This window comes from Octopus bimaculoides, chromosome 27 (genome assembly GCF_046866305.1).
Source record: "Octopus bimaculoides isolate indiv1 chromosome 27, ASM4686630v1, whole genome shotgun sequence".
Classification (NCBI taxonomy): Eukaryota; Metazoa; Mollusca; class Cephalopoda; order Octopoda; family Octopodidae; genus Octopus; species Octopus bimaculoides.
This window is the reverse complement of record NC_142954.1, coordinates 16493947-16520751: the sequence shown is the minus strand read 5'-3', so window position 1 is coordinate 16520751 and position 26805 is coordinate 16493947. Positions and strand designations below refer to the sequence as shown.

General features: G+C 37.2%; 1 protein-coding gene across 6 annotated transcripts in view; it reads left to right on the top strand.

The window, feature by feature from the left end:
- Positions 1-26805, top strand: part of LOC106868913 (DNA excision repair protein ERCC-5) — a 299999-nt gene that overhangs the window by 263353 nt on the left and 9841 nt on the right. For 4 of the 6 annotated variants that reach the window (XM_089343359.1, XM_089343360.1, XM_089343363.1 and 1 more), the window contains 10 exons: positions 1248-1492; positions 2796-2853; positions 6509-6652; positions 10140-11094; positions 14614-14888; positions 16910-17029; positions 18444-18657; positions 21987-22131; positions 24977-25065; positions 26086-26188. In XM_089343359.1, coding sequence (XP_089199485.1) covers positions 1248-1492; positions 2796-2853; positions 6509-6652; positions 10140-11094; positions 14614-14888; positions 16910-17029; positions 18444-18657; positions 21987-22131; positions 24977-25065; positions 26086-26188 — 2348 coding nt within the window. The remainder of the gene's footprint in view (positions 1-1247; positions 1493-2795; positions 2854-6508; positions 6653-10139; positions 11095-14613; positions 14889-16909; positions 17030-18443; positions 18658-21986; positions 22132-24976; positions 25066-26085; positions 26189-26805) is intronic. The other 2 variants (XM_089343361.1, XM_089343364.1) reach the window with 1 other exon arrangement.

The window sequence follows — 26805 nt, the reverse complement described above, 5'->3', positions numbered from 1 at the left end:
CTAATCTCTGCAAGAAATGGTTGAGTGGTGGTTAGACATTGGAATTATTGAGACAAACATGCATCATAAGAATTCTAATTCTGACACAAAGACCAGCAATCTTCGCAGGAAAGTCATTCACATCGACCCCAGTGCTAGATTGGGACTTGTGGGATAACTAGAAGATACCTGCATGGTGTATTATTATTAGGGATGGGTTCCAACCCGGGCCACAGCAACAAACTCCACCCACCACACTGCCTTCAGGTCCTGGATACATTCCAGGCCAGTGTCTGCAATCAAGTCGTCAATGTAAGAGTGATGATGTTTCCCTCTTCTTACCTCACCATGAAGTGGGTTCCACAAGACTAATTTTGGACACTTCCAGTTCACGGTGGCACACACAGTGACCAGATGGTTGCAGCCATCTTTGCTTGATCTTCTCACTAACTTTCAGCAGGTCTCCATAAAGGCATTCATTTGTCATATGTTGCTACCATTTCACATTCAGAGCCGTTCATAACATCCTTGTGACCAGCCATCATCAAGTTGTCAATGTAAGAGTGATGACGTTTCCCTCTGCTTACCTCACCAAGAAGTGGATTCCACAAGACTAATTCCGATGCTTCCAGTTCAGGGTGGAACACACAGTGACCAGACAGTTGCAGCCATCTTTGCCTGATCTTCTTGCTAACTATTGGCAGGTCCCCTGAAAGGCATTCATTTGTCATGTGTTGCTGTCATTTCACATTCAGAGCCATTCATAGCATCCTTGTGTAGCATCCATTTTAGCCCAGTTGATAATCTCTTTGTCAGTGCCATGGTGTGTTGGAGTTGAAGAAGACCTACAGTTAATGGTTGCATTGGTGTGGGTGCTGGTGCCAAGTAAAATGCACTGGTGATGGTACCACATAAAAAGCAGTTGGTGCACTCTGTGGAGTGGGTGGCATTAGGATGGGCATCCAGCTATAGAAACCAAACCAAAATAGACTATGGAACCTGGAGTGGTCCCTGGCCTTACCAGTTCTTGTCTAGCCATCCAACCCATGCCAGCTTGGAAAACACATTAAATGATGATGATGATGATGATGATTTTCATGTTCCAAAGATTAAACACTGTGTATTGTGTTCCTCTGTTCTCATGTTTGTTGACTTCCAACAAATCTCAATATGTCTTGCTCTCTCTCTCTCTTTCTATCTCTCTCTCTCTCTTTCTATCTCTCTCTCTCTCTCTCTCTCCATTTATCTGTCTTTCACTTCTCTTTCAGGCTCACCGTCGTGAACAAAAGGAAACGGCTGCTGATAAATCAGGCGAAATTTCCAACAAGCTTCTCCACAATCTTCTAAAACAGCAACTCTTGAACAAAACCATTGAGAAGAACAGCCCCAAAAAGAAAGGTAGTAATAGTAATGCTGAGGAATCCCCTTCAAAAACGGTTACCCGCCTCCTGTCTTCTAAACCTCACCAACGTGATATGTTTGAACTGGATGAACTCCCAGAATCAAGCCAGAAGTGAGTTACTTTGTTTGCCAGAATTCTTGGGTTTGGGATAAATTTGTTTGGGGGTGGTCGTTTGCTTTTTTTTTTTTTCATATTCATATTAATCTTTTATCTTTTACTGTGGCCATGCTGGGGCACTGCCTTGAATTTTTAGTCAAATGATTCGAACCCCAGGGCTTTTTTTTTCTGAAACCTGGTACTTATTTTATGTCTCTTTTGCCAAATCACTATGTTATGGGAGATGTAAATACACCAACAGCGGTTGTCAAGCAGTGGTAGAGGACAAACACACAAATACACACGCACATGACAGGCTTCTTTCAGTTTCCATCTACCAAATCTACTCACAAGGCTTTGATCGGTCCAAGGTTATAGTAGAAGACACTTGCCCAAGGTGCCACACAGTCGGACTGAACCATGTGGTTTATTTTTTTTTATCTTTTACTTGTCTCAGTCATTGTGGAGGCACATGGCTTAGTGGTTAGGGTATCCGCATCATGATCGTAAGATTGTGGTTTCAATTCCTGGACCAGGCGACGCGTTGTGTTCTTGAGCAAAAACACTTCATTTCATGTTGCTCCAGTCCACTCAGCTGGCAAAAATGAGTAACGCTGCGATGGACTGGCGTCCCGTCCAGCTGGGGAACACATACACCATTGAAACCGGGAAACCGGGCCAGGCTTTAAAAGGGCGCATTTATTTTTTTTCTTTATGTCTCAGTCATTAGACTGCAGCCATGCTTGGGTACTGCCTTGAAGAATTTTTAGTTGAAAAAAATCAACTCCATGGAGGGGGGAACTCTAGCTTCCTTCCATCAGATTTAAGAAATATAATTTCATAGTTGCTTTTTGTAAACAAACTTTCCATGTGGTTTTCTGTGATTATTTCGTAAGTGGTGCCAAATTTTACACTTTCGTAAATAATAATAATATAAATAATAATAATGATAGTATTTTTATAAGCTTAAAGCTTATATATATAGATATATATATATATATATATATTGAAATCTCAAAACTACATGATAATGCATCGTTAATTCAAAACAATGTGAATTAATAAGCATTATATTTGACAGAGTAATCTGAGTGCTAAAGGGTTAATTATAAAAATACAATAAAATTTTTTGAACATTGAATGGCTGTGAGGGTCCGCTTGAGTAGAATAGGAATTGAAGGGATCCAAAGGTAACAAATGGTTGAGAACCACTGATGTAAACAAATACCACAAATCATTTCATCCAACACTCCAGCAATTCCACCCAACCCACTGCCACCCCTATATTTATGCTTTGTTTTGTTTTCTATTTGTGAAGATACTTTGATGAGCTGAACGAGGAAGACCCTTGGGATCAACACCATTCCATCTTAGATGTAAGTTAATCTTTTGGGCCCCTTTTATTTTCACCTTTTTCTTGACTCTTACTTTCACCAGCCATCTCCCCACAAACCTACTTATTTGTCCTGTCATCTGTCTATGTACAGATTTGTAACTGTTTCTATTTTCAGTCTTATCGCCAAAGTATGTATATATCTATCTTTATCCATCCATCTGTCTAGCTGTATCTATTTGCTCCTATCTATCTATTACTCCATCCATCCATGCATCCATCTATCTATTTATGTATTCTATCTGTCTATCCATCAATCTGTTTATTTATTCTATCTGTCTATCCATCAATCTATTTATTTATTCTATCTGTCTATCCATCTATCTATTTATTTATTCTATCTGTCTATCCATCAATCTATTTATGTATTCTATCTGTCTATCCATCAATCTATTTATGTATTCTATCTGTCTATCCATCAATCTATTTATTTATTCTATCTGTCTATCCATCAATCTATTTATGTATTCTATCTGTCTATCCATCAATCTATTTATGTATTCTATCTGTCTATCCATCAATCTATTTATTTATTCTATCTGTCTATCCATCAATCTATTTACTTATTCTATCTGTCTATCCATCAATCTATTTACGTATTCTATCTGTCTATCCATCAATCTATTTATGTATTCTATCTGTCTATCCATCAATCTATTTATTTATTCTATCTGTCTATCCATCAATCTATTTATTTATTCTATCTGTCTATCCATCAATCTATTTATTTATTCTATCTGTCTATCCATCAATCTATTTATTTATTCTATCTGTCTATCCATCAATCTATTTATGTATTCTATCTGTCTATCTATCTATCAATCTATTTATTTATTCTATCTGTCTATCCATCAATCTATTTATTTATTCTACTGTCTATCTATCTATCAATCTATTTATTTATTCTATCTGTCTATCCATCAATCTATTTATGTATTCTATCTGTCTATCCATCAATCTATTTATGTATTCTATCTGTTTATCCATCAATCTATTTATGTATTCTATCTGTTTATCCATCAATCTATTTATTTATTCTATCTGTCTATCCATCAATCTATTTATTTATTCTATCTGTCTATCCATCAATGTATTTATTTATTCTATCTGTCTATCCATCAATGTATTTATTTATTCTATCTGTCTATCCATCAATCTATTTATTTATTTATTCTATCTGTCTATCCATCAATCTATTTATGTATTCTATCTGTCTATCCATCAATCTATTTATTTATTTATTCTATCTGTCTATCCATCAATCTATTTATTTATTTATTCTATCTGTCTATCCATCAATCTATTTATGTATTCTATCTGTCTATCCATGAATCTATTTATTTATTCTATCTGTCTATCCATCAATCTATTTATTTATTCTATCTGTCTATCCATCAATCTATTTATTTATTCTATCTGTCTATCCATCAATCTATTTATTTATTCTATCTGTCTATCCATCAATCTATTTATTTATTCTATCTGTCTATCCATCAATCTATTTATTTATTCTATCTGTCTATCCATCAATCTATTTATGTATTCTATCTGTCTATCCATCAATCTATTTATTTATTCTATCTGTCTATCCATCAATCTATTTATTTATTCTATCTATCTATCCATCAATCTATTTATGTATTCTATCTGTCTATCCATCAATCTATTTATTTATTCTATCTGTCTATCCATCTGTCTATTTATTTATTTATTCTATCTGTCTATCCATCAATCTATTTATGTATTCTATCTGTCTATCCATCAATCTATTTATTTATTCTATCTGTCTATCCATCAATCTATTTATGTATTCTATCTGTCTATCCATCAATCTATTTATTTATTCTATCTGTCTACCCATCAATCTATTTATTTATTCTATCTGTCTATCCATCAATCTATTTATTTATTCTATCTGTCTATCCATCAATCTATTTATTTATTCTATCTGTCTATCCATCAATCTATTTATGTATTCTATCTGTCTATCTCTCAATCTATTTATTTATTCTATCTGTCTATCCATCAACCTATTTATTTATTCTATCTGTCTATCCATCAATCTATTTATGTATTCTATCTGCCTATCCATCAATCTATTTATTTATTCTATCTGTCTATCCATCAATCTATTTATTTATTCTATCTGTCTATCCATCAATCTATTTATTTATTCTATCTGTCTATCCATCAATCTATTTACTTATTCTATCTGTCTATCCATCAATCTATTTATGTATTCTATCTGTCTATCCATCAATCTATTTATGTATTCTATCTGTTTATCCATCAATCTATTTATGTATTCTATCTGTCTATCCATCAATCTATTTATTTATTCTATCTGTCTATCCATCAATCTATTTATTTATTCTATCTGTCTATCCATCAATCTATTTATGTATTCTATCTGTCTATCCATCAATCTATTTATTTATTCTATCTGTCTATCCATCAATCTATTTATTTATTCTATCTGTCTATCCATCAATCTATTTACTTATTCTATCTGTCTATCCATCAATCTATTTATGTATTCTATCTGTCTATCCATCAATCTATTTATTTATTCTATCTGTCTATCCATCAATCTATTTATTTATTCTATCTGTCTATCCATCAATCTATTTATGTATTCTATCTGTTTATCCATCAATCTATTTATTTATTCTATCTGTCTATCCATCAATCTATTTATTTATTCTATCTGTCTATCCATCAATCTATTTATTTATTCTATCTGTCTATCCATCAATCTATTTATTTAGTCTATCTGTCTATCCATCAATCTATTTATTTATTCTATCTGTCTATCCATCAATCTATTTATGTATTCTATCTGTTTATCCATCAATCTATTTATTTATTCTATCTGTCTATCCATCAATCTATTTATTTATTCTATCTGTCTATCCATCAATCTATTTATGTATTCTATCTGTCTATCCATCAATCTATTTATTTAGTCTATCTGTCTATCCATCTATCTATTTATTTATTCTATCTGTCTATCCATCAATCTATTTATGTATTCTATCTGTCTATCCATGAATCTATTTATTTATTCTATCTGTCTATCCATCAATCTATTTATTTAGTCTATCTGTCTATCCATCAATCTATTTATGTATTCTATCTGTCTATCCATGAATCTATTTATGTATTCTATCTGTCTATCCATCAATCTATTTATTTAGTCTATCTGTCTATCCATCTATCTATTTATTTATTCTATCTGTCTTTCCAACAATCTATTTATTTATTCTATCTATCTTATTTCTTTATTGCCCACAAGGGGCTAAACATAGAGAGGACAAACAAAGGGATTAAGTGAATTACATCGACCACAGTGCGTACCTGGTACTTAATTTATCAACCCCGAAAGGCAAAGTCGACCTCGGTGGAATTTGAACTCAGAACGTAGCGGCAGACGAAATACCGCTAAGCATTTTGCCCAGCGTGCCGATGCCTCTTCCAGCTTGCCGCTCTATCTATTTATCTATCCACCAACCCACCCTCCCATCATCCATCTATGTATCCATCTACCCATCATCCAGCCAGCCAACCAACCAACCATACCTGCTTGAGCTATTTGTCTATCCATCTATCTATAAACTCATCCTTTTACCTATTTTCAGTCCCATTATCAAAATATCAAAGATGTCAATGTTGATTCTGAAGAATTCCAGGCATTGCCTCCTGAGATCCAACATGAATTCCTGAAAGAAATGAAAGAATCCATGAAACGGTCATCATGGAACCAGATTCAGGAATTACCAGAGGTAAATCTAACAGGATATGCATGTTTGTTTGTTTGATGTTGTTGTTTGTCCCTAGGTCAACTCTGATTAAAAGAATTCCATTCCAGTCATGACTATCTTGTCCTCTCAGCTCCTTGATTCAAGGGAGATCTTCTATGAGATTGGTTGTCCTGCTAGAAATTGCAGCCAAATCTCTTTTGATTCATACCTACTGTCTGGTAAGTAGGAAATGCACTTTGGATAATGAGGTAGTTTTAGATTCACTGAGCCTCCCAAAATATACAGTATCAGTTGGAAGAAATTCAAGGTTTTGCAGATTGAGAACAAAACATGAATTCTGCGATTTGATTTAGAGAATCTTTGACCCATGCAGAAAGGTGATTGCTTTGGTGAGATCATCCAGTGGCACCTTACTGAGAAAATTGTGTATACTTCACAGGTAGGTCAAACATTTTCAAGAACTTCTGAAACGGGTTAACCCCACAAACACCCCCCTCCCCGTGGCACTTAAAGAGATTCCAGATCTTATTCTGACAGAGCTTGACAACCCCTTCCACCACAACTCTTGATGAGGTGCAATGGGCCCTCTCCCAGTGACAATGGGATTCCAAGTGAGATTTGCAGGTATGGCAGCTTTCACCTCACATCCCATCTTCAGTCTTTATTTCTTCTTTGTTGACTGGGGAAGACGATACCTGACAGGTGGACAGACTCCGACATTGTCACTATCTAGAACATAAAATAAAACACAAGAAGATAGAAAAGTGAACAGTAGGCGCAGGAGTGGCTGTGTGGTAAGTAGCTTGCTTACCAACCACAATGTTGCGGGTTCAGTCCCACTGCGTGGCACCTTGGGCAAGTGTCTTCAACTATAGCCTCAGGCCGACCAGAGCCTTGTGAGTGGATTTGGTAGACGGAAACTGAAAGAAGCCCATCGTATGTATGTATATATATATATATATATATATATATATGTGTGTGTGTGTGTGTGTGTGTGTGTGTGTATGTTTGTGTGTCTGTGTTTGTCCCCCCAACATCGCTTGACAACTGATACTGGTGTGTTTACATCCCCGTAACTTAGCGGTTCGGCAAAAGAGACCAACAGAATAAGTACTAGGCTTATAAGGAATAAGTCCTGGGGTCGATTTGCTCGACTAAAAGGCAGTGCTCCAGCATGGCCGCAGTCAAATGACTAAAACAAGTAAAAGAAAGAAGATAAAAGAGTTATAAAGAGAAAAGAGTATGTCGGAATGTTGGGGGTAGTCACCATTATCATCCTTTAAATTCCAGACCTGCCCTCCACAGTAGAAGCGTTAAGGCTGCATCTCCTGGTGAAAAGGATTGGTCTGCAAGAATCCTGTGCTGGTGCCATGTAAAAAGCAGTCATGCTGGTAGCACGTTATATGACCCCCCCCCCCCCCCCCCCCCCCCAGCACACTGTAAAGTGGTTGACATTAGGAAGAGCACCCAGCTTTAGAAACCAAACTAAATCAGACTGGAACCTGGTACAGCTTCCCAACTCTGGTCAAATCATCCAACCCATGCCAGCATGGAAAACAGACGTTAAAAGATGATGATGATAATGGTATGAGTTGGGCAGTTTGACAGGATCCAATAGGTCCAAGAACCTCATTGTTGTCTAGTGTTTGTGTGGCATGGTTTTTACAGCTGGAGGCCCTTCCTAACACCAGTCACTTTACTGAGTCTACTGGGTGCTTTTTATGGGGCACCTGCACTAGTGAGGTCACTGTGTAGCTTGCAAGACCCGTTTGATTACTATTTTATTCTGATGGAGACCCATTGCCATTTGATGTCATAATAATAATATTCAACTTATTGAATACAGTGCTTTGGTGCTCTACAACTTATCAGAAAAAATAACCAAAACCACAGGAACAGTACATAGAATACGTACAGGAAGTGAACTGTGAATAAGTCTTCAAGAAAAAAAAAAACGCTTAGTGGCGGGGGCATCAGGGGTACTACTGTTGGTGAATTTCAGGAAATATGGAAGATTTGAAGAATCTGGTGTCCCAACAGCTAACTACTGATGCAGGTAGGTTTATTCCATACTTCAGCAATTCAGAGCCTGAAAAATTGCTTCCGAAAGTCATGGGCGCTCTAGTTTTATATAGATACTTCTTTTAAAATTCCCATTTTGCTTTTCACACAGTCACTCGTATAGGTTTGCAACAGCTGTCTCTGAGAGAACAGGTTTCAGGGGCTGGAAACATGTTTAATTATGTAAAATCCTGTTGAGGCAATTGAAATCGAAATCAAATCAAATTCGATGACTGGTACCCGTGCCAGTGGAGCGCTAACAGCACCATCCGAGTGTGATCATTGCCAGAGCAGCTGTCTGGGTTCTGTGCCAGTGGCACATAAAAAGCACCATTTGAGCGTGACCGTTACCAGTGTCGCCTCACTGGCACTTGTGCTGGTGGCATGTGAAAAGACATTCGAGTGAGGTCATTGCCAGTGCCGCTGGACTGGCTCCTGTACAGGTGGCATGTAAAAGACACCATTTTGAGCGTGGCCGTTGCCAGTACTGCCTGACTGGCCCCTATGCAGGTGGCACATAAAAGCACCCACTACACTCTTGGAGTGATTGGCTTTAAGAAGGGCATCCAGCTGTAGAAACTCTACCAGATCAGATTGGAGCCTGGTGCAGCCATCTGGTTTGGCAGTCCTCAGTCAAATTGTCTAACCCATGCCAGCAGACGTTAAACGATGATGATGATTACAGAAAGAAACTTGGCTGTTTCTTCAATTAACACTTCTAAACTAAACTTTTTTCATCGGCCCTTAAATTATTACTGTGGATCCCTAATTTACCATTTTGCTTGTGTGAACTCCCAAAAAGTCTTATATGGACCCTGACTGAGAACCAATGCTGTAGAGGAAGGACATAACTTATATTTTAGAAGAGATGATGGTGTATGTGTGTGGTGGTGGTGGTGATGGGGAGTTGGAAAGTGATATAATTGGTGTGAGGGTGGACCGTCAAGTTGGAATGGATGGATCGGGGTACCAAGAGTGTGTGTGTGTAGGAGATAGTACAGGGCAACAGAATAAAAATGATGTTGATGAATTTCAGAAAGCATGGAATTTTTTAACCCTTCAGCATTCAAATTACTCTGTCAAATGTAATTCTTATTTATTCATTGATTTGAATTAATCATGCTTTATCTTGTAGCTTTAAGATTTCAATGGTGTGTTTGTATATTTTTAGAATGACATTGTAGAGTAGGTGTGAGAGGCTGGATCTGGTTAGTTTGAACATAAAACAGGTAAAATATTTGGGCCAGATATGCCCAGATTAAATCCTAAAGAGTCAAGGGATACAGTGTCCTGACAACTAACGACTAATAGGGGTGGTTTATTGTATATTTCAACAATTCCTTGGCTGAAAGAATAAGGAATCTTCATTTTGATGCTTGCTTGTTCTTCATATAGTCTTGTAGTTTCCCTGCTTTAAATGGTTGATTTTTCTTTTCCATCTTATTAGGATGCTGGTGGCTTTGCTTCATATCAAATGTCAAAACTTCTGAAGCAGAACAAAATCACAAACCAAATTGAGAAAGTTCAAGATGAGATAATTGCCAGAAAGTCTGGGAAAATCTCTACTGAATCTGGCATCATTGACCAAGTTGTTAATATCCAGAAGATTGCTTCAGAAGACAGCTCTCATTTTATATTTGTGAAAGGTCTGCAGAAAGACACTGCGCTTGAGGTTATAGAGAAGGAAAAGAGAAAAGAAGAGATGAAGGGTAGCGAGGACTCAGATGAAGAATCAACAAAGCCAGCACCATCTTATAAATGTCCTGATTCTGTAAATACCAGTGGTAATCTGTGGGTTGAAGAGATGAAATATGGTGTCAAAAAGAAACCATGTGAAGAGCTGCCAAACATTAAACAGGAAAAGGATTTTCTGAGCTCAAAAGTGAAATTGCAAGTGGACAGTGATAGCACTTGTAGTTCACAAAATATTTTCAATGTTGATAAAAATATTTTGTTTAATTGGGCCAAATTAGCAGAATCAGGGAATCACAGTGCTGGCCAAACATCTCTTGGAGAGCCAGAAAATAATAGCAGTAAAACACTTGAAACAAAGGTTTCTTTGTCAGATTCTGAGAGTGGAGAATCAGAAGAGGATTCCGTTCCACCAAAAACTGTTTTAAACCAAATCACGCTAAAGAAGGAAGTATCAGGTGTGATGACAACAGAAAATAAACCAGTTGTTGTCAGTGGATTAAAAGAGTCTTTTATTTCTGAGAAACATGGTGCCAGCCTGGACAACAGTTCATTGTTGTCTAAAGGTGTGACTGTAGATGATGCAGCTAAGATAGATGTGACTGTAAAAGATGTTATTACTGATGATGAATCCAAAAAACATGTGACTGTTCCAGATGAAGAGTCTGAAGAGAAGAAAATACAATCAGACTCTGGCGAGAGCGAAGATGGTGAGTTACATTTTATTAAGATTTATGTTGATATCTTACTGTGAAGTTTGAAAATCTCTAGGGCTTCTGTGTGTCATGTGACATCATGGAGATTTGCAACTGGAAAGAGCCTGTAGGTCTTTGATAAGATTAAGAAGCTTGCTTCCCAACCACCCATTGTATGGCACTTTGGCAAGTGTCTTCTGGTATAGTCCCAGGCTGACCAAAGCCTTCTCAGTGGATTTGGTAGATGGAAACTAGAAGAAGCTTGTTGAGCGTGTGTGCATGTATGCATATATACATATATATGTGTGTATTTGTGTATATATATATATATATATATCGTTAAAGTTTTTTTAAAATCAAAACTTTGTATATATATATAAAGTTTAACCTTTTATTCTTAATAATTTTTTCTTTCCTAATTTTTTCATTCCTAATTTTTTCCATTCATAATTTTTTCATTCATATTTTTTATTATTACGTTTGTAGAAATAAATAATCTTGTATTTTTCTATTATTCAATTGATCTTTAATCATAATTAAATAAACGTCTTTAGCTTTAAATAGTATAGCTTTAACTATTACACCGGTTAAATATGTACTAATTTTATCTTCATTATTATTTTAAACTTAAACTTCGTTCAACTTGTATTTAAAACAATGATAATTTAAAACAATGATAATTTAGGTAAGATGTTTTTTGTATATAATATACATGTTATTATTATGGATGAAGGGATGATTATTGAATGGTTATTATTTTGATATTATGATATTTTTTAAATAATTTTTCTATCTTTATATAATAAGTATTTCATATTAATTCATTTGGTACTTATTGTTGGTTGAGATATATATCTAATTATTGTTCTAATTACGATCTGACGAGTAGCTATATTTTTGAATAGAACTTATTTTCGATAATTTCAATTGATTTTAATCGATTTAAATTTCTTTTCTATTTGAAAATTGGTTATGAAACACGTGTAATCTTTTTATTATATTTATCTTATGATATTTACTTTACTTTATATTATACTCATTTATCGTGCTTTTAATTATTAATTTTTCTATATGTGATAGTGGATTTTCATCGATGAGTTCTTGAAAATTGGTTATTTTCCCTAAAACTATATATATTTTATATATATATAAGGCTCAATTTAATTTTAATTTTTTATAAATTGATTTTAATTGAGTTTTTTACCTGTAATTTTGGATTTTGTCCCTAATAATATTATTATATATATATATATATATATATTATATATATATATCTATTAGAAAAAATAATAAGGTACTCAGATATCTGGATGGTTCTACATTTGCAGATTTTTATTAATATGTCACATGTTTTTATAAATTAGCGCTTGCATCTATTCTTGTGGATTCTCCAAATCTACAAGAATAGATGCAAGTGCTAATTTATAAAAATCTGTAAATGTTCAACCATCCAGATAACTGGTACTTATTTAATCAACCCCGAAAGGATGAAAGGCAAAGTCTTTCTCTGGGCTGCTCCTCGATTAACCCTGAAAAGATAAAAGGCGATGTTGTTCATGGTGGGATTTGAACCTGGACCTTGAAGTATCACAGTAAATACTCCAATGCTTTAATAATTCTGCCAATTTACCCCACAACTACTACAGTTTCAACGTGGTTTTAACCTGTTGTTGGAGGTGCATGGCTCAGTGATTAAGGTGTTGGACTCATGATCATAAGATTGAGGTTTCAATTCCTGTACTGGACGATATGTTGTTTTCTTGAGCAAAACACTTCATTTCACGTTGCTCCTGTCCACTCAGCTGGGAAAAATGAGTTAATCCTCTGAGGGACCAGACTCCCATCCAGAAAGGAAGATAGGCATCAGAGAAAGCAGGGATCTGGCCTTACGTCCCTTATGGAGTAAGGTGGATTAACCCTTAAGCCCTTGTAATACCAACCCACCTGAAACTGCCTCTGGTTCTTTCATTCAAGCTCCTTGGTTTAAAAAATAAATCTAAATTAACCCTCCCAGACCTGGGCCCTTGTGTCTAACTTTATCCTCCACCTGGGTCCCTAAGCAAATACAAATGAATGGTTGCATAGACAGCTGAAGAGTAACTATTACAAGCAAACCAAAGGCACATGTGCCAGTGACGCATAGAGGGCACCTGTGCCAGTGACACGTAAAAAGAACCTGTGTCGGCGACATGTAATAAACATCCAGTTCTCTCGGTAAAGGGGTTGAGATTAGGAAGAGCATCCAGCTGTAGAAACCATGCCAAATCAGACAGGAGCGTGGTACAGCTCTCCAGCTTAGCAGCTCAAGTCAAACCATTCAACCCATGCCAGCATGGAAAGCAGACACTAAATGATGATGATGAAATGTATATTTCAACAAAATGTTGTAAGAGAAGGGTTAATATTTGTTGTTTTTTTGTTATTGTTTTACAGTCTGTATTATTATTATTATTATTATTATTATTATTATTGTTATTATTATTATTATTATTATTATTATTATTATTATTATTATTATTCAGTAGTTTTATTTTAATAACGTGCTTTCACTTCACTACCGAGCGCAACTCTGTGTGCCTTGGGTATGTGCTGTGGTTTGCTGTGGTGCTTTTATGTTTACTGTATTGAAAGTGTTTTGCGTAGGATGTGTGCAGTGCCCAGTAGTGCAATTTTCTGTATGTTATATATATTTGTTAGTCCTGGTGTTTTTGTTATGTATTTGTTTGAATATTTTTTTATTATACCTAAGGCACCTACTATGATAGGAATTGTTTCTGTTTTTAGATTCCACATTCGAGTTACCTCTATTTCCAGGTCTTTGTATTTTGAAAGTTTCTCCATTTCTTTTAGGGAAACGTTGTCATCTGCTGGTATTGATACATCAATTAGAAAGCATTTTTTTTCTTTTTTTTTTCATTATTATTATTATTATTATTATTATTTGTTGTTATTATCTCTAGAGGACATCTTTCATGTTAATTCTCTCTGTTTTCTCTTTTCTTTCCACTTTCACCATCACTCCTACTCCACCTCCCTCACCATAACAACCATTACTGTGCATACACCTCCACCGCTAACAACAACACTGTGGCTGCACTACTACCTTCACCAATACTGCTTCCAACCTTACAATCACCTCTAACGCTGTTGTTATTGATACTACAACCAATACTGACATCACCATCACACCTCAACCAACACCACCAATGCCACTCCTCTGAACACAATAACCACTGCCACCACCACCACCACCACCTCTACCATCAACACCACCTCCCCTCCATCATCATCACCACCACCACCACCATTCCTCTGTTATCACCATCAACATTACAACCATCAACATCACCACCACCCTCTCCATCATCATCATGGCCACCATCAACACCACTACTCTTCCAATATCACCATGACAACCACCACCATCAACCTCTCCTCTATCCTCGTAACCACCACCATCAACACCACTACTTCTTTCCCATCATCACCACCACCACCACCACCGCCACCACCAATGATGCCCTTCCAATGTAGAAGACCTTCTGGAAGTGAACGAAATGGAAGACGTGGAAAAATTCTACAACGACAGATTCCACTCTGTCAGTGACCAGCCACATGACATCACCAATAAAACTGTGTCACTGGCCGATCAAGAAGGGAACCTGATGCCCGATGACAGGGCTGGCATCCACACCCTTTACAATGAAGATGATGAGGAGGAAGAGAAGAAGGAGGAGGAGGAGGAAGAGGAGACAGTAAAAGACTTCCAAAGGAAGGTGGAAGTAAATGAATTTGAAGGGCTCACTCAGGTAAGCTTAACCCTTTAGGGTTCAGATTAGTCTGCCAAATGTAAAGCTTATTTATTCACATTGTTTTGAATTCATCCTGCATTATCTTGTTGCCTTAAGGCTTCAATGATGTGATTGTTTAAGTGTAACCCTTTTGTTACTGTATTTCTGTTGAGATGCTTTGTGTTTCTTTCAATTAATTTTAAATAACAAAGAATTTAGTAAAACAACTTAGTTATCATTAAGCTAGTGTTAGGAACATAAATTGTGACTAAGGTTTGGTGGAAGATTTTAATTCAAAACTTTTGAAAACAAGACATTTTGTACTACAGAGCCAGAGGCTGTTTCAGCTGGGTTGGTATCAAAAGGGTTAAGAATTGTTTCTCTATTATATATTTTAACCCTTCTGTTACCATATTTCTGTTGAGATGTTCTGTGTTTCTTTCAATTAATTTTAAATAAAACAAAGAATTTAGTAAAACAACTTAGTTATCATTAAGCTAGTCTTAGGAACATAAATTGTGACTAAGGTTTGGTGGAAGATTTCTATTCAGAACTTTTGGAAACAAACATTTGTACTACAGAGTCAGCCGGATTGTATCAAAAGGGTTAAGATGTTTATGTTTAAAAAGTACGAGGCTAGATCTAGCTTAGATGAAAGTAAGCAGAAGAGAAAACATGGACAGTGAGTCGTGGGAGAGGATGAGAGAGTGGATGCATTTTTTAAGGGTGTGAGGAAGGAGTAAGCAGGTGTCAACCAGTGTCAAACTTTACAAGGGGGTGCTGAAAAGTTCCTGGCTTTAAGGGCATTGTGAAAGGCCTGGCTGGAGGCCCAACCTTCCAAGTTCTTTTACAGGGCTTGGAAAAATCAAAGGACCACTGCAATAAGTGTGTGAATCTGAGAGATGAATATTTATAATACATTAAAAGTCAGCTTGAATCTTACTTGCTTGCTTGCAATGTTACCCAGTCAGACTGGCGCATAATAGGAAAATACTATGGATTAAATTGTCCCTGGAATGTTAATATGAACAGAATAAGACAAGTTCTATGTAATTCGGACAAGTGGTTTTTGAGATATTGGGGTTTTTGGGGTATAAATACCCAAAACAGTGCATAATGGGAAAATATTCCGAAAATAATCTTAACCCTGAAAGGGAAGAAACTCTTACCTTTCGATTAGACACAGTGACTTGACAACGTAAAAATACAATTTGTTTTTTACAGTAGCTGTTTCTATTTTCGCTTTTGTTAAACACAGGATTTTAATCATTTAGAAATATTTTTAAGTGAATGTAATTTCAAAAATGTAAGTTGTTTGTACAGTAAGTATTTATATTTTAGCTTTCTTTAAACAGACAATATTTTAATGTTTTTTAAAATTATTTTCAAGTGAATACCATTACAAAAATTTTTTCTTGCCTATTTAAAAAATATTTTAAAGTGAAAATGATTTTAAAAATACGGTGAATATTTCGTAAAAGACCTGTTCATAACCTCGGTGTGAAATAATTTTCTTCCTTAGGTTTTTTTGAGTGCATTCAACGTATCTCACTTCCAAAGATTTGACTACTATTTCTAGCATGCCCTGCTACCATGTAACAGCTATTTGCAATAAAGGACCCGAAATACCTGTTATGTAGTAGCAAGGCATGCAAGAAATAGCAGCCAACTCTTTCCTTTTCTGGGGAAAGGAGTCATTTACACATGATTTCAATGTTGCAATTATTGATAGCATGCAGAATAACCTGGAAAAGAAAAAATCCTACGAAACAAGACTCCGTTGCTAGGGAACTCAGACTTTCCCGGTGACCCAACAGGTCACGGATAGTCTAGAATTGAATAAAATAATAATTAACTGATCCTCCTGTATCTTCTTTTATCCAAAACCAGAATGGATAAATCCTTTTAATTTATTCAATTCTAAAATGTTCTAATCTAATTCTGTTGTTCGTTAGGGCACATGTTTTTTGTAAGTTGTTATTTGGTGTTTACATTTTGTATTTGTTGTGTTTCTTTGACCACCTGTCACTTATTTATAGGAAACTATGTCCACTATGAAATCAGAACTGGAAGCTGAGAGTGATGTGTTACTACAAGAACGAGGAAAACAGGAGAGATTAGCCATGACCATTTCTGACCAGATGCGCCTGGAAGCTCAGGTATGTATATATATTTATATACACAACCCCCACCTATTATATTATCTGTGTGTGTATATATAATTAATTAATAATATCAGGGTAAGAAAAAGTTTTAGTAATTTTTAATACCAGTGGCGTAGTGTGTAGAAAAATTAGTCAATAGACTATTGGCTATTCCTTCTAGCATACCAGGTATCTTATGATTGATACCTCTTATGTGTTTAAATGTACACTGTATATATATATATATATATATATATATATATATATATATATATCTGTGCCCAGCGTTGCCTTTCTGGCACTTGTGCCTGTGGCATGTGTAAGGACTGGCTCTTGTGTGGGTGGCACATAAAATACACCATTTTGAGCGTGGCCGTTGCCAGTACCGCCTGACTGGCCCTCGTGCCAATGGCACGTAAAAGCACCCGCTACACTCTCTGAGTGGTTGGCGTTAGGAAGAGCATCCAGCTGTAGAAACTCTGCCAAATCAGATTGGAGCCTGGTGTAGCCATCTGGTTTTACTAGTCCTCAGTCAAATCGTCCAACCCATGCTAGCATGGAAAGCGGACGTTAAACGATGATGATGATGATATATATATATATATATATATATATATATACACACACACGTGTGTATGTACGTATTTATGTATGTATATATATATCTTTTATTTTTTACTTGTTTCAATTTATCATTCATTATCTTGTAACTGAGATTTCAATGATGTAAGTGTTTACTTTTAGCATGACATTGTAGGGTAGGTGTGAGAGGTTGGATATGGCCAGTTTGAACATAAAGCTGGTAGAATATTTGGGCCGGGAACGGACAGTTTAAATGCTGAAGGGTTAAATGCAACCAATGATGAAAGTGTTTGGTGTCAAACAAGGAGCCAGATTGACACAAAGCACGACGGGCCATGATCATGGCTGTCGGGCATAGGTTGACAGGCCACGATCATAGCCCAGGTAGATGCATTTAATTTATGAGCGTTTGTTGAAATGTCTGCCAAGAGATAGTTCAACTAATGACTTTTCAGATGATGTAAAACTTGCCACCATTATATACTAAGAAGATATTTTAATTATTTTTTGTTTATTACGTGTGCATGGAAGCCTCATTTTCATAAAATGTGCTCAGCAGTCCATGCTGTGTAAGTGCAAATCCCAGCACTTTATGTTGGGTTTGAGAGGCAAACATTATTCCAGTGATGAGGAAGTGAAAACTGTAGTGAAGAAGTGGCTCAAAGAACAGTTAACAGAATGTTACGGGGCAGGGATACATGCTCTCATTCGAAGGTGGAACATTTCTATTGAGAGAAAAGGTGACTATGTTGAGAAGTAGGGATGTGATCCGCAGAGGACCTCAAAAGCAGTTAAAACAACGATGTTTGTATTAACGAATTTGTTAATGTGTTGTGTATGTTGACAGGAACTGCTGCTGTTGTTTGGTGTGCCATTCCTTGTGTCTCCAATGGAAGCCGAGGCGCAGTGTGCTTACCTGGACATCACCAAACAGACAGATGGTTCCATCACAGAAGATAGCGATGTGTGGTTATTTGGTGGACAGAGGGTTTACAGGAATTTCTTCAACCAAAATAAACAGGTGGAGCTATTCACGATGACTGATGTGAAGAATGTGTTGGGTAAGAATTAATGAAGAAGCATCTTCATTTGGGATTCCCCACCCTTTCCTTTTCTTTACCTTCATCGTTTTTCCTCTTCTATATCCTTTTTCTTACTCCTCATTTTTTTCTTCTTTCTTTTCCCCAATCTTCCTTTTTGCATTTTCTTTTCCTCCACCCACTCCAACTTTTAATTACGAGGGTGAGTCAAAAAGTAATGCCATTTTGTTTAGGACAGGTATAATTACCAACACAGGAACATGTATCATAAATCAAAATGAAGCTGGTCCTCTGTGGATCACATCCCTACTTCTCAACATAGTCGCCGTTTCTCTCAATAGCAAAGTTCTACCTTCGAATGAGAGCATGTATCCCCGCCCCGTAAAATTCTGTTGACTGTTCTTTGAGTCACTTCTTCACTACAGTTTTCACTTCCTCGTCACTGGAATAATTTAGCGCCTTCAGACTATCATCTCTTCGGCCCCATGAAAGAGAGTTTGAGAGGCAAACATTATTCCAGTGACGAGGAAGTGAAAACTGTAGTGAAGAAGTGGCTCAAAGAACAGTCATCAGAATTTTACGGGGCAGGGATACATGCTGTCATTGGAAGGTGGAACATTGCTATTGAGAGAAACGGTGACTATGTTGAGAAGTAGGGATGTGATCGACAGAAGACCAGCTTCATTTTGATGTATAATACATGTTCCTGTGTTGGTAATTATACCTGTCCTAAACAAAATGGTATTACTTTTTGACTCACCCTCATAGTTTGCTTCTTCTTTTGGCTCCTCCCATCCTCCCCATGCAGGACTGTGATCAAAAGCATTCCAGCTATGACCATCTCATCTTTTATTCCACCAGCATAGTGCATCTCACACTACATTGACCAGCGTGTCTTTTCTTATAGACTGCAGAGTATAATTGGAAAGAGATTTGGCTGTTATATCTAGCAGGCCAGTGACCATATAGACGAGACATTTTTAATCAGTGTGACACAAGTGTTTGAGGGAAGTTGAACAATGCCAGGAGATGTAGGTGTGTGCATGGCTATGTGGTTAAGAAGTTTGCTTCCTGACCATGTGGTTTCAGGCTCAGTCTTACTGCATGGCACCTTGGGAAATGTCTCCTTCTATAACCCTAGGCTGAGCAATGCCTTGTGAGTGGATTTTGTAGACAGGAACTGTAAGAAGCCTAGCATTTATCTATCTATCTATCTGTCTATTTAGGGGGGAATTTACGAAAAAACAACAACAGACGAGGACAGGTGGTGTAAACAACAAATGGATGTATTAGTTTAACGCTCGGGAATAGAGAAAGTCTTTAACATTTCGAGCCTACGCTCTTCAACTGAAAGGAACACAGAAAGAAATAAGGAGAGAAACAAGGAGAAAAAAATATAAATGTAGTGGTCAGCGATCTATCTGTTTCTCTATCTTTCTATCTCTCTTTCTCTATCCATCTATCTATCTATCTGTCTGTCTATTTATCTGTCTCTCTCTCTTTCTCTATCTTTCTATCTCACTCTCTCTCTCTCTCTATCCATCTATTTCTAACTTTCTATCTCTCCATCTATCTATCTGTGTGCGTGCGTGTATGTGTATATTATATATGTGTGTTTGTGTAGAGAGTTCATATTTTCCCAATCTGTTTGCTGATTGTAAACAATGGCTCACTGATAGTTCCGGATGGTGTTGTTTGCAATCTACCACAAAAACATGTCCAGGCTCTTTGTTGTTCAGTAGTCCAGGAAATTATTCATTTGCTTGGAAACAGGTGGTGGGGTTGGTGTTGGGGGAAATGGCTGTGGTGATGGTGGTGGGGGGGGGGTCTGGTCATAGAAAACTCTCGTTTTGACATATTCTCATTCGATCCGGGCAAGCATGGAAAAAATATGTGTTAAAACAATGCTAATCAAGTTTTCTCGAGTTCTCGTGCGCAACCCAGATTTGGAACCAGTAAAACTGTGTCCTACACTGTGCCCCTGCCTTTCATATGAGGTGATTAAAAGGGTCGCTGGCTAGTATGACATCCTGGCCATGAAACAGTGCCCTTTCAACCTGTCCGTTTTGGGCAGTGTCAGTATCATTGGAGGGAACACGTCTGCAGAATTTGTCGTGACCCTGTGCTCTCGGTTCAAATCTTGCCGAGGTCAACTTTGCCTTTCACTCTTTCAGAATTATCTTTTCTCGTTTGTTTCTTTTACTTGTTTCAGCTATTTCACTGTGGCCATGCTGGAGCACTGCCTTGAAGAACAAATCAACACCTGTACTTATTTTCTTCTTAAGCCTTGTACTTACTCTATCAGTCTCTTTTGCCAAACTGCTAAGTTACGAGGATGTAAACACACCAACACCAGCTGTCAAGCAGTGTTAGGAGGACAAACACACACACACACACACATGATGGACTTCTTTCATATTCCATCTACCATATCGACACACAAGGCTTTGGTCAGCCCTAGGCTATAGTAGAAAACACTTGCTCAAGATGTCATGCAATGAGACTGAACTCGCAACCACATACTTCAGAACCAAGCTTCTTACCACACATCCATGCCAACCAAGGGTAATGGATTGGCGGCACAATAGATGTCAGAGCAGATCCCCTACTATTTCTTATTTCTTTATTGCCCACAAAGGGCTAAACATAGAGGGGACAAACAAGGACAGACAAAGGGATTAAGTCAATTACATCGACCCCAGTGCATAACTGGTACTTAATTTATCGACCTCGGCGGAATTTGAACTCAGAACGTAACGGCAGACGAAATACCGCTAAGCATTTCGCCCGGCATGCTAACGATTCTTCATAGCCTGTTGACAGTGGTGGTGATCATAGTGATGATGGTAGTCATGGTGATAATGATAGTGACAGTGGTGGTGGTCGTCGTGATGGTTATGATGACAGCAATGGTGATGGGATTTATCCAAGCAAAGGTGAAACCACCTCCTCTCCCTCCCAGCCAAGGAGCTCTGTCTTGCAAGTTGCTTGGTGACCCTGCTGGTGTGGGTGCCACGTAAAAAGCACCCAGTACACTCTGTAAAGTGGTTGGGTGTTGGGAAGGGCATCCAGCCATGGGAACCAAGCCTAAACAGACTATGACGCATGGTGTGGCTTCCAGCCTTACCAGCTCCTGTCAAATTGTCCAACCCATCCATGCCAACATAGAAAATGGATGTTGAATGATAATGATGATGATGCATCACCATCATCATCACCACCAATGTGTCCACCCTTTTTGATGACAGTTCACACACACATGCACACACACATGCATATAGATACACGCTAACACTCCCGACATGTGATGATGATGTTGACAATGATGATGATGATGTTGTTACATGTAGGTTTGGAGCGAGAGAAATTAATCAAGATGGCGTTCCTGTGTGGCAGTGACTACACCCCTGGTATTGCAGGGGTTGGTCCTGTGACAGCCCTGGAAATACTTGCCGAATTCAACGGAAAATACTTGGAAGGTTTACAGACACTCAAGTAAGTAAATATAGCTTATTAGTATTGTTGTTGTTGTTTAGACTAAGATTAAACACTCTCCAGCCATGACCAACCTGCCTTTTTTTTTTTTTTTTTAATCTAGATCTACATTGGGGAATTGTTTTTCTGCTTGTTGTTCAAAACTATATCAGCTCAAAGACATTCCAGATATGACTATCCAATCTAAGGTGCATTGTCCGACTGTTATCATTGTTGTTTAACCCCAGGTCAGCTCTTAATCCTGCAGACCTATGATCAAAGGCTCTTCAGTTATGACCATCCTGATTTTTTTTTAAAAATCTAACGGAGAATTGTTTTCATGCTTGTTGTTCAACTTTAGGTCAGCTCTGATCCAACAGAATTATGATCAAAGGCATTCCAGATATGACCATCTTGTCTGGGATGCATTGTTCAACTGTTGTCGTCGTTTAAACCCCAGGTCCGCTCTGATCCAGCAGTCGAGTGTCCTGTCAATCAAGGATAATACTGTCCAGCTGTGGTCATTGTTTAACCCTGGGTCAACCTAATCTAGTAAACATGCAATCAAAGGCATTCCAGCCATGACCATTCCGTATATTAAAGACTACACTGTCCAACTGTTGTTGAACCCCAGGTCAGCCCTGATCCAGCTGGCATATGGTCAGACATTCCACTGTTGACCATCCAGTCTTATATTATTTTATCCCATGTTTTTCTTTACTACTTACTTTACAGTAAGATGTGTGATGAGAGGGAGATTTAACTGCTCGTTCTTGAAGGTCAAGCCATAACTAAGGCCTCCTCGTCATCTCATTATCCCTGTTGTACTTAACTAAGTTAGTAACGAGTGAATGAGAGAGCCCATGTGGTTGCACAGTCTGCTAGAAATAGAAGCCAAATAGAAATAAGAAATTTTAGATAAAGGCGGTGAGCTGGCAGAGACATTAGCAGGCCAGGCAAAAGGCTTAGTGCTATTTCGTCTGCCGCTATGTTCTGAGTTCAAATTCCGCCAAGGTCGACTTTGCCTTTCATGCTTTCGGGGTCGATTAAATAAGTACCAGTTACGCACTGGGGTCGACGTAATCGACTTAATCCGTTTGTCTGTCCTTGTTTGTCCCCTCTCTGTGTAGCCCCTTGTGGGCAATATAGAAATAAGAAATAGAAGCCAAATTTCTGTCATATCTCACTACAATATTGTGGAAGGGTACATCTGTTTAATGTGATCCCTGGTTTGCCTACACACAGTAAAACGACTGGGTGGCCACAGCTGGAATGTCTTCAATCATAAGGCTGAGCTGGGGTTAAACGAAAATAGTAAAAACAGAAACAGAACTACAGTCTTAGATTTTGGAGCCAATGACAGATACAACTCAAAAGTCTTCATTCCTTTTTGTCTACAAAAGTGTTTGCATGGCAGAGTTAATGTTGTGTGGTGAAGTTCATCCATTGCATGGCCAAACTCTTTCATTACTATATTTCTGTTGAAATAAATTTTGAAAATAATGAAGAATTTATTTTTTACTTGTTTTAGTCACTAGACTACGACCATGCTGGGGCACCACCTTGAATTTTTAGTTAAATGAATTGACCCCACTATTTCTTTTTTTAAGCCTGATACTTATTCTGTCAGTCTCTATTGCCAAACTGTTAAATTATGGGAATGCAAACACACCCACACACGTAGATATATGTATATACAGGGTGGTCACAAAGTCTGGGTACATGGGGATTAACACATACTTTAAGAAATTATTATTTTTTATATTTAATTGTTTATGTTATGATTTTATTTACTCCATGTACCCACATGGGGATAAACACATACTTTCAGAAATGTTATGTTATGAAATGATTTTATTTACTCCATGTAGCCAGACTTTGTGGACACCCTGTATAATGCCCGACCCCTCTCAGAATTCCTTGTCTTGCGAGTTACTTGGTTACCCTGCCAGTGCTGGTGCCACATAAAAAGCATCCGGTCCACACTGCATTCAGCTAAATAAATCATGCCAAAACTAACTTCGCCTGTGCTAGTACCTTGTAAAAATCACTGAGTCCACTCTGCAGAGTGGTTGGTGTTAGGAAGGGCATCCAGCCATAAAAACCCTGCCAAAACAGACACAGTAGCCTAGGGTAGTTGGCTACCTGGCTGGCTCTTCTCATCCATCCTACCCATACATCCATGGAAGACAGACATTAAACGACGATGATGATGATATATATATACATATATATATATAAAACATACATATATGTATGTCATATAATTTTTCTGAATCTTCAGATTTTTTCAATATGCTAGGCCACTGGTTTTAAATTGATATTAATCAAATTAATATTCAACTTTTCACCCTTATTGTTTAAATTTATATATATATATGTGTGTGTGTGTGTGTGTGTATGTGATGGGCTTCTTTCAGTTTCTGTATACCAAATCCACTCTCAAGGTTTTGTTTGTCCTGAGGCTATAGCAGAAGACACTTTCCCAAGTGGGACTGAACCTGGAACCATGTGGTTGGGAAGTGAGCTTCTTACCACACAGCCACACCTGCACCTATGTAGTAGTAGAATCTTGTAAAATAACTTTTGGAACATAAATTGTAGATGCAAAGTTTAAATTCAGATCACTTGAATCAGCATGAAGTTTATATCTTCGAACCAGGGCAACCTCAGGTGGATTGGTTCTCAAAGGATTAACATCACCATTTTGCCCTTCTCAAAGGTGAAGATAGGGAGATTATTATTATTAAGGCGACAAGCTGGCAGAATTGTTAGCATGCCAATTATTATTATTACCATTATCATTATTATTTCATTGTCTTCTCACAAGCCAACCAAACAAAAATGTTGAATTTTCTGTTTCCAGAACCTGGTGGGATTCTACAAGAGATCAAATTAAAATTCCTCAAGAAATCAAACTGAAATCCAAACTTAGACAAATGGAAATTCATGATGGTAATGATGCAGTTCTTATAATATTGCTCTGTGTGTGTATGCCTGCTGTGTGTATGTGTATGATGGATGTATATATATATTATGTATTCATATCTATGTATGGATGTGTATATGTTAATGTGTGTGCATGTATGAACATGTCTGTTTATTATGTATGTGCCTATGTATAGATCTGTATATATTCATATATGTCTGTATCTATTAACATATGTTAATGCATAACTATTAATATATGTGTATTCAAGTTTTGCTTCAAAACTGGGTGAAAAGAAATGCCCCTGAAAGTGAACAAGAACTAAAAATATCAATACTTTGCTGTGTTTTTTGATCATCAATGCTATTATACTTCACCCTTTTTTCCAGTAAATACAAATAGCATAAAATCTATTTTCTGATGTGCAAAAGTGTTGCACAAGTAAAACAAAATTCAAATTTTGTGTTAGAAATGTTATCAATGTCATCATACACTTAACGTACTTAATGTGTTTGTTAAATGCTTGTAGCTGAGATATTACATGTTGCAGGGATCCCTTTAAGGACATTGTGTTCAAGATAAACACAGAATACTTCAAAGCTAGGTGAAACGAAATGTGTATATATAATGTATGTGTGTTTGTATGTCAGTATCTGTGTGTGTGTGTAGAAGATGGTTGGTTGTCAGAATCATTCAAGTGTCTGTCAAATGCTTTGTGCTGTTTCTTCGAGTTCTTTACATTCTGAGTTCAAATGTTGCCATCGTCAACTTCATGTTCCATTCTTCTAGGGGTCAATTCTGTCTGTCTCCCTCTTGGCTGTGATAGAGTTATGTAACACCATTTACCATGTCTGTGATGTCAGGAAAGTGAAAAAAATCTTTCTAACACCAAAAACAAATGCCAGAAAATCCAGAAAGCTCCAAAGAACCACCCAACACTCCAAGAATTGGCAGATGATGGTGACAGTAGTAATGACATTGGTGGTGGTGGTGGTGGTGGTGTTAATGATAATCCTTCTATATATTCTGTCCTTAATCTTTTCCAGGTTTCCCAAATCCCTCGGTTGTTGAAGCTTATGAAAACCCTGAAGTTGACAAGTCCGAGGAGGCTTTCTCCTGGGCCCTTCCCAAGCTGGACGAACTCCGACTGTATCCTTTTTAATCCCAAACCAACCCTGATCCAGATCTTTGATCAAGGTGCTCCAGTCATGACACTCCAGTCTTGTTTTCAAATTCATCTCTTTTTTTTTAAAAGAGAGTATCACTTGAGTGATATTTAGCTGCTGTTTCCAGCAGTTTGCAAGTTCTTGTTTTATACAATAATTTTTTTCATTTTTAGTTTTTGTTTCACTGCATTTTAACACATCATCACCACCATCACCATCACAACAGCCATCATCCCCATCATGTCTACAACTACCATCATCACCATCACCACCATGATAATCATCGTTATGATGCATGTTTTCTTTTTGTTTTTGCTTTGTTGCTGTAGCTTGGGCAGGTTTGAAAACTATATTCACATCAGAAATTTGTCTGGGATTACCATTTACCATTTTACAAGCCACCATTTCAGTTTCCTGCTTCATGGTTTTTTGTTTTTTTTACCACATGTTTGTATCACCATCAGTCACGACCAGGAGCAGCAGCAACAGCACCACTTCTAGAGCTACCATCCATCTTATATGCCTTATGTCCATACCACTCCCACCATCACCACCTATCTCTATTCTAACTACCATCCACTACCATCACATCACATTTCC